At 37.5% G+C, this 9,153-nt stretch overlaps 1 protein-coding gene across 1 annotated transcript in view; it reads left to right on the top strand.

Annotated features, from left to right (window-relative positions):
• The window catches only part of LOC104081773 (transmembrane protein 117-like), a gene marked incomplete at its 3' end in the record, with an annotated part of 31,628 nt that extends 23,855 nt beyond the window's left edge, over nt 1-7,773 (top strand). The window contains exon 2 of the mRNA XM_009584636.1: nt 7,641-7,773. Coding sequence (XP_009582931.1) covers nt 7,641-7,773 — 133 coding nt within the window. The remainder of the gene's footprint in view (nt 1-7,640) is intronic.
• Nucleotides 7,774-9,153: the final 1,380 nt, after the last annotated feature.

The following is a 9,153-nucleotide window of genomic DNA, read 5'->3' as shown; positions in this document are numbered from 1 at the left end:
TTCCCTACTCTTCTCCATAGCCTTTGTGAGTATAAAAAATTACACAAGCTTTGTGTAATTTTTTTCTTCATCTGAATTTTATAAGATATCCCTGTAAATTCTTTAAAATGTACAGGTACAATACAATTAAAGAACATTTTCTTATAATGTTCAATTAAAAGGGGTTTGAGTATGTATAGGAAAGTTACCTTTTCCTAAAATCTTCTTGGCTAGAGGTCATGTGTGCTTTGAATTAAATTGTATTTCCTACCTCTCTGCCTTCCTTTTCAAGAATTATGAATGAAGGCACTAAGCACTTGATTCCAAGTTGGTTTGGCAGTATAAATAAGCCCTGAAGTGGCCACAAACAGCTTGGCAGTAGCTGCATGATGGAATTGTAAGGCCAGATTCCTGATCTCATCAAGCTCCTGGAAAAGATCTAGAGGTAGGTGTAAATGGAGGGAGGCAGACAGCTGTGCCACCTGCTCCTGATGTCCAGTAGATCTGTGTATGTACTGTAATAATTTTCAGAAGTGACATGTTTTTTATATCAGACAACAGCAAGTTTTCTGTCTACCATCTTAGCACCATCTTAGCACCAACAGAATAACTCGAGCTACAGGATGTGACTAGATCATCTTCACAGTTCAAATCCAAAATTTTGCATCTGTAGTTTAAGAAAACTTTCTTTTTCTGAACATTGCTGTGTTCACTGCTAAGTCCGTGTATTCTTAAACAAAGCCAACACACATAACACGTCTTAGCAGTGGCAGAATGAGCAACAGCACCATGACATTATACTGTGACAGATGAGGAGTTGCATATGTTGTTAGTTCTGACTAAGAACAGACTTGCCAGACTTTGAGGAAAGTAGCATTGGGCTTTCAAGGCTAAAAAATACTTCCAATTTATTGAGATTAATTTTTCAGCTGGCAGTTTCAGCCATTGATGGAGATGGCCATGAACATTAAATGGACAGAAAGAGCAATCACATGATGGAGCATCCAAAATTAAAGGAATACCTCTGATTTGATGAAGGGCTTGATATTAGAATACTACACATATGCCCAGGAAAGGGTTGAAGTTTATGAGCTCCATCACTCATAATTAAGACAAGAAAGCACGTTAAATTTATGGGTAAGAATTTTATGTTTCTCCTGTAAGCAGCAGTCTAATGAATCCAACCATCTTATGGGCTGTGGATCTAAAGATGCTAGAAAAGTTTTGATTTTTAAAAAAATGACCTGTTTGATTGACTCAGGTTTTGTACCTGCTTATTGGGTTGTCTCTTCTCCTGGATCTGAAAGAAATGTGGCTTAGATCCGTGATTCTCTTACAATGAGTATCTACAAGCTCCTCTGTCTTTGTCCCCGGCAGCGTCTGCACACTTATAGAAAGTCAAGAGGGTTTCATCTGATGAGCTAATTTACCCCCTAGTTTGTTGCAGGGCCCTAAATCCTAAATCTACTTCCCTGTGTCTTCCTTGTACTTGTGATGTGGCCTCCAAAGTCTTGGAGTAGATAGAAGACCTTGTTTCAGTAAAAAATTACTTTTTGAGGAAACTTCTTTTGGAGCTAAGAAACATTGTGTCACTGAAAAGAATCTTGATTTGTGTATGTAGCTAACTGTAACTCACAGTTTATCACTGGGTAGTCATTCATGTGTCATTTAGGTTGTATTTGCAAAGTTAGGTTTAGCATGTTTATTTAAAAAATACCTAATTTTGTATGTGTAAATATATCCTAGGAACCATATTCTTCCCTGTCATACCTGTGGGTTTTTTTGACATTTTTAACAAGATCCTAATAAGCAATTAATTTGGCCTGATGTAAAAAAAAGATCAAGCTGAGTTAGCAGCTTATTTTATATAATTTTATTCCTTATCTACTCTCTTTGCCCCTTGCTCCTTTTTGCTTGTTATTCTTTGTAGTAGAATTGCTGTTTTTACATGAACTGTTTTATTTGTTGGGATTACTCTGAGAATTTTGTTTGCCTGTTTGCAACTGTATTTGAATCTAGTACAAATCTATTCCAGTTACCAGATCAGTTTTCCACATTTCTGACTATTCATACACCAATGTATTTCTCTTACATGTGCTCTCAAAGCTTACCCTTTTAGCTCATCTTATCAAATTAATAAAGCATTTTACGGGGACTCCTAGGTTTTGTTATAAAAACATCAAGCATTATTTGTAATTTTTACTTTAACATCTTACCTGTTAGGTAATCATCTCATGCATTCCCTTTTTATGTTCAACTGAATTGCTATGAAAGGATATAATGCAATGTGAGCATTAAGTGGAGCATTTCACTTATTTTAGTTCAACTGCATTTAGCATATTACACATACTAGTACAATGGGAACAATAAGTAATATACAGCAGTATTTGTGCACAATTAGGCAAGTAGATTGTCCTAATATCCAATTCATTTCTTCTTAATGACTCAATCTATTGAGTCTATGTATTGTGATTAAGCTACTATTTCTTTCATTAAAAAATGATGTTCGTGTACTTACTTGAGAGTTAATGAAGCCCTGTACGGCAAACATAAGCTACAGTAGAAAGATAGTTAAGGTGTAAGAATTTGCCTACCAAAGACAATGTTTGTGAAAAAGTGCTTTAAAAAATATGAAATTTATACATATGTGTATGTATTAATCAGTGTGTAATAGCTAAATAGGGAAAATTATATTGCTGTGGAGAATACAGTTACAATTAATACTTAGTAAGTCTTTCTCTTACCTGTTTTAGAAAGGTTGGAATTATGTATTTTACAGAAGTCTAGATTCCCGGCTGTGCTTTTCATCTCCATTAATCTGGACCTTCTAAAATCACAACTCTATTTTGTGAGTACTGTTTTTAATCCAAGGTTTTGGTAGTATTCCAGATGCAATGGCAGCTCTTCAGAAAGCAGGTGTCAAACTGCAAGGGAGATATCTTTTATCATTAAGCCCCTCCTCTCAGTAAGCCAGGATAAATTGCTATTGCCATAGCAGCCTCTGCTTGCTTTTTAGGGAAGGACAGACTTATTGCACATCCCAGTCTAGACAGGCCTTGGGCTGTCATTGTTTCCAGCAGTGAAGGAGAAGAGTACAGGGGCTTGGGGCATGTATGTGTGTGTTTGCCCTTTTTCACTGCCAGAATCCTTGTTATTGCTGCCCTACTACTGGACTGGTCCATGGACCTATGTTGCTCTCGTCTCATCACAGAGCTTGGTTCACCCCACCTACCTGCTTATCACTCCACCTCATGGCAAGATCCCATCCCTGTCAGATAACTCCCATCCTCCAACTCTGCTTACTCTAGAGCTCAATTCCTACCTACCACTTCAGCCCATAGCCCAGGTCTGCTCCAGGTCCTCCAGTCTTCCTGCCCCAAACCTGCATCTCCAGTCTTCAGCAGCACACACCAGTCCTGGGATCTTCCTGTTTCATTCCCTGAATGAACACCTCATATTTCTTACTAATTTCCCCCACCTATAGCTTCACCATGTGTCCAGCCCTAATCTATGATGAAAGTGGACTTTTAATCCCACAGGTTCCCCTTCCCCAACCAGTCTCCTGAGTATTTTACTGCTCCCAACCTAATCCCACCTCCTCACCAACCTATGCCAGAGCATCAGAGGGTTTGTTTCCCTTCTTCCAGCCTAGAGTGCCCATTTCTCCATCCTACAGTTACCAAAGACTTAATGTCCTCAAGTCTATGCAGGTCCATTCAAGAGCTCTGGCTTCCTAATTAAGATGTTACATTTCCCATCCTTTTCCAGTCTCACTGTTACCTTCTCCTCACCAACCTACACTGGAAGCTCAGCACCTTAGTTCCCAAAAGGTTTCTACCCTAGACTTTGTAGTTCAACAACAGCTCCCAGAGACTGCCTCCATCCCAGACCATTCCTCTTCTCAGTCTGCTATATCACCTTTCTTGATACTTCCTGTCCACAGCTCCTCATCTTCCTTTTGTTTTCCCTTCTAGTCAAAGGGACTTCTAGTACCTGGCTGCTCTATCTCCTCATTAGATGCTGTCCTTCACCTTACTGCTTGAATTATTGGTTGTCTTCCTTACCCCTCTTGGCTTCTGCTGTGGCACTCTCTGCCTTGCAAAAGCAAATTCTCATCTCTTGCACTGGTGAGGTTTTCAATACCCCAAATGATCAAAGAACATGTTAAAAAGTCCACCTGGTCTTAGAAAAGAAAAATTCTATCTGGAAAAAAGATAGACCATCTATGGTAACCCACGATAAAACAATGATACTTTGTTAGTTATAGGGGCACGAGAGATATATCTACTATCTACTAAACTATCTACTAAAATCAGTAGAAGTTAAAGGAGAGCTGCTAGAGGACAGAGATGTGAACACAAAAGGAGGTCAGGATATCAAGAAGAGTATGAACAACTGGGCTGAGGTGCATGACACTCAGATGAGGAAGAACTGGTGTGGTTGAGCTTTAATAAGAAAGCGGTCATTAGAAATTCTGGTAGGAACAGCTCAAGGGGCTGTACCAGACTTGTAGAGGTATAGGAGAAAAAAAAATCCAAACTGAATAAACAGTGTGCCTAAAGAGTTTAGAGAAGAAGGACAAAAATGTGATAGGGTATTTTTGCAGAAGCAAGTATAGAGGCTATTACAATGCTAAAACCCAGTAGATATGTTTGTTTTAGGAAAGGAGAGCGCTGGACGAGATTGAGAGATTCAGAAGAGGAAAAGAGGGATGAAAGTAGACATAAAGAAGATCTGGAAATTGGATAGAATGAAATTGTATGGGCAGGTGAAAAGAGTAAGGGGCTACAGGAAACAAAGAGGTGAAAAACTCCTGTGTTTATGATAATGAAGAAGAACAAAGAGAAAAAGGTAAGAGGAGAAGACAGAGAAGGAAAGATAGTCCAGGAAGAATATGTTCCTGAAGAAAACATGACAAAAGTTTCACCTATCACCAACAATGAGAGTAAGCAGAGCTTCTTTTCAAGTGCCAAGACATACCAGTATGCTTTGAAAAAGGCGTTCTCTGCAAAATAAAGTATAACACATCACATGATTAAAGTACTTAGGTCTAAGAAAAACACACAGTACAAGATTCTACACGGACTCATAATTTGATTTCCTAATGAAATTAGGGAAGCATATAATGTATGGCAGGGGACATACTTCAAATATTTCACATGAGAAAAGCTTTCTTAGACATGAAAAGGAGAATTATGTACGAGTCAGTAACCTTTTTTTAGCATGTGAAAGGAATTGTAATGGTCTGTAATCTTTCTCAGCATCTCTTAAAAAATACTGTTATTAGTAAGTTATTGTTGCATTCTTTTTTTCTTCCTTTGGACTTCATATTCAGTATGTAACATTTGAAAACAGGATACCTAAAAATGTACATAAGGAACTGAGATTTTTCTTTATATATGAATGATGAAAAAAATATTAAGACTGTAGGGGCTTATTTTGCAATATTGTGGTGAGGCATTATAACTCAGCATTTGACAAATTTTAGTTTAATAAACTGCTTGGTAGTTGATCAGTCTTTCTGATGTTACCTTAATAGTAAAAATGACCACTGTAGCAAGTATATTGCTCTTAAACATGTTAAATATTATCTGTTGCTTCAAAGCCGTTTTGAAATCCCATCTGGCGTGTTACGTGTTGTTCTTTCTGGGAGTCAAGCACTGAAAAAATATTTCTACGCCTTTCCACCATCATTCACCCACTCCTATTTAGATCATTAATCACTGCAAATAAATAGCCTTTGAAAAAGCAGGAACCATTAAAACCAAGTATAAACTACAAAAAGCAGGATGGCGAGAGTGTTGTGTTGTACTAAGACTTTGGGGGATAGGACAATAAAATCTATCTTGCTCTGACAAATTTGTAATATTACATTTGTGAAATGGCAAGAATATTACCATGAGAAACAATCATAGCTCAAATGCTCTAGGGAGTGTTTAGTTCTCTGTGATGCGGTGACAACATTTGGTGTACATATCTGATGAGGAAATTAATGGTAATTACAGCATAAGTATGGCTGTAAGCTCTATTCTCTTTTGTGATATGATTTTTTTTATGTTACCACTTACAGGTTTAATCACTTTGTGGCCTTGTTGTGGTATAATGGAGTGAAAGTCCACGTTGTAAGAAAGAGAATAATAATATTCTTCACCTTTGTGGATCAAGGACTTAAGCGTAGAGAGTAAATGATTTGTCCATAATGTCACAGGAGGTCTCTGGTAGAATTTGAAACTGATTCTAAGGCTCCTGGCACTTGCCCAGTGCATATCATACCATTGGGTGAGGTGATCCCAGCTGAGCAGTTCCATAGCGTTGGAGTCTAAGACTTTTGCAGAGTTTCCTATGTTGACATTAAATGACTGGCAGACAAGAACATGTGGCAGCCTCGTACTACCTCACAAAATAGAGGAGCAATGAGATTGCATAGTTTGTTATCTCAATTTCACTGAGAGGAGGGGTGATTATTTACTTATTACTAACCATGTATTTTTGTGTACTTTTGGCCTTAAGCAAGAGTCATCTTTGACTCAAGGGATGGCTTTTCCTCTGATACACGGGGTTTCCCTCTAGTCCAGCCAATTTCTTTCATCCTCAACTGGTCCTGCAGTCACCTTCTCAGAAAAGGAAATCTCTTTTTCTCATGAGCCTAAATGTCCCAAATCCCCAATTCTATTCCATGTTTGTGTTTTTCACAAGCTAAACAAACACGTATGATGAGATCACTGTTATCATGTCATATGATATTTGACCTGATGCTGCCTATAGTCAGTGGAAAGAGACAGGCAACCATCAAGATTTAATGACTCTTTTGTTGTGGATCAAGAAATAACTGGCAGCAACTAATGGATCTCACACATCCTGAGGTACTCATGACACTACAAAATATATGAATAGACTTGTTTCTCAAAACATTGCTCAAATGCCACTAACAAGTGGCTTTTGCCTTGAGGTCTAGACTAATTCCATGAGATTTTCCCTGCTGTGGCATTTGTTTTGAAGTGTTAGGATGTAACAGTTTCTAGAAAATGGTGTGGTTTAGGCAGTTATCCTTCCAATCCATCACTCCTTCCCTGCACAGATGTGCAGCACTACTGTTCACTGAGCTTCAAGGTCAGCAGGTTGATGGAACTAATTCAAATGAAATTAAAAGCAAAAAAAGGTAAATTTTCTTTTTTTTATAGATGGGTCAGTTCCCCACTCTCGTTCACTTGTGCATGGCTGCTCAGCTTGCTGTGGCAGCCTGAGAGCAGACTGGGTAGAGATATTAATGGCTGAAACAGGGAAACATCGAAAGCTGCTTAACCAGCATGTAGAATCACATGTAGTGTATGTAAAACCACAGCCACATTTTGATCAGGTACCAGAGACGTGATGTGGACTCCTTCAGACCTCCACCTCAGTGATTCTGACTGTAAGAGCCCAAACCAGTTTTTCGTCAGTTTGTGGGATGCAACCTTGTAATTTTGTAGCAATATCTGTTCATGCTGAACTACAGAAGACTAGTTTGGCTGCACAGTACTAAATCTGGCCTCCCCACAGACGGTGGAATAATTGGATATAAGAAGAAATACAGTTTAGTACTCTATTTTGGTTTTGTTATCATGTAAACATGTATTTACTGACTGACTAAAATATGCTTTCTGATAATATTCATACCACAGGTCAGTTGCTCCGTCTGAAAATGTTTCGAGAGGACCACGGGTCTTGGATGACGATGTTCTTCAGTACCATCCTCTTCCTCTTCATTTTTTCTCACATTTATAATCTGTTCCTCATTATGGCAGGGAATATGAGGTAGGTTACCAAGTTTCTTTTTGTCTCTTTTGTTCTAGAATATATTCTACTGGAAGATTTTCTTATTATGCTGCTTTATGGTAAACAAGAGCTTACCAAAATGTAAACAAACTAGTATTCATTATCTTTTTTTATTCCTCTGCTTTCTGAATTTAGGTAGAATAGTAATTTAATTGGTTAATTAGCCAAGGGGATTAAAGTATCAGTTATAAAAAGTGGGCTCCTAAACTAATGATAGCAACTATTACATTAGGATACTAATGAACATTATATCTATTTTTTTTTAATTTAAAATTATAGCTCAATAAATTTGATTTGAAGTTAGGGCTGAGTAGTTTAAAAGTATAAGCATTACTATTGTGTGTACTCAGTAAATTCAGAGTTAAAGTTAAAAGAAATTGAAACATCCAAACTTGAGGAAGCTCACACTCAAAACACAAACATTAAATGTGTAGTACAGTGTTATTTTTTTATATATTGTGTATACTATACAATATAGTATAATAATATTTGCTGATCCAGTTTGTTGAAAAAGATCTTAAAAATCTACTTTTTTTTCCCATAAGGTGCTCCGACAGGGCAAAGTTATGGTTGGTGGAGGGATGAACAGCTATCTTTTTATTATGTCTGCATTTATTTTAAATGGAGCTTTTTATATTAATTTTCTAGCTTAAGAAGACTTGCTTTCTCCTATAATCTCAAAATTAACACCACTTTCACATGTTGATTTTCCTGAGAAAACCTATATTATTAGTCATCTAATACATACAAAATGAGTTCATTGGACAAAAATACAGTCATGTTGTTTATGAAAAGCAAGATAGCATCTGAAGAGTTTCTAGCAAGGAATAAGAAACCAAATGTATATATGAGTTGAAGAACAGTGCAAATAATTGAATGACTTGTTCTTAGCAGAATATCAGAGCCATACCAGCAGAGTCTGATGAAGGCTTATTTAATTGGCCCTGGTGTGGTGTGTTACAGATCTTAAGTGGGTCAACAAAAATACGCAGCGTATAAAGTCCTGTTAACAATGTGACATAAAACAAAAGGTGAGTAGGAGGCAGACTGGGTGTCAGTGAGTGAACGTAAGCACAGACCAGCTGGGCTAATCACGAGATTGTGACATGAAGACTAGATGTATTGATTCGAGCAAGGCAGGTAAAGCAGCAGAATTACCGAGTGTTTTAGGAAACGATCACAGTAATGATGTGGTAAATATGAATAGGTGCCCATTAAGAGGCAGAATAATTATCCCTGAATTGGGGAGGGTGGGAGCGTTGCAGGTTTCTGGCTTCCCTATTTACATATTCATACTATTATTGGTATTATGTTAAGATTTGTATTTGGTACTTCTAATGCTCCATAAACTATAACTAG

The sequence above is a fragment of the Fulmarus glacialis genome, unplaced genomic scaffold, assembly GCF_000690835.1.
Source record: "Fulmarus glacialis isolate BGI_N327 unplaced genomic scaffold, ASM69083v1 scaffold16909, whole genome shotgun sequence".
NCBI lineage: Eukaryota > Metazoa > Chordata > Aves > Procellariiformes > Procellariidae > Fulmarus > Fulmarus glacialis.
The sequence above is the reverse complement of the archived record's forward strand: the minus strand, read 5'-3'. Positions and strand labels throughout refer to the sequence as shown.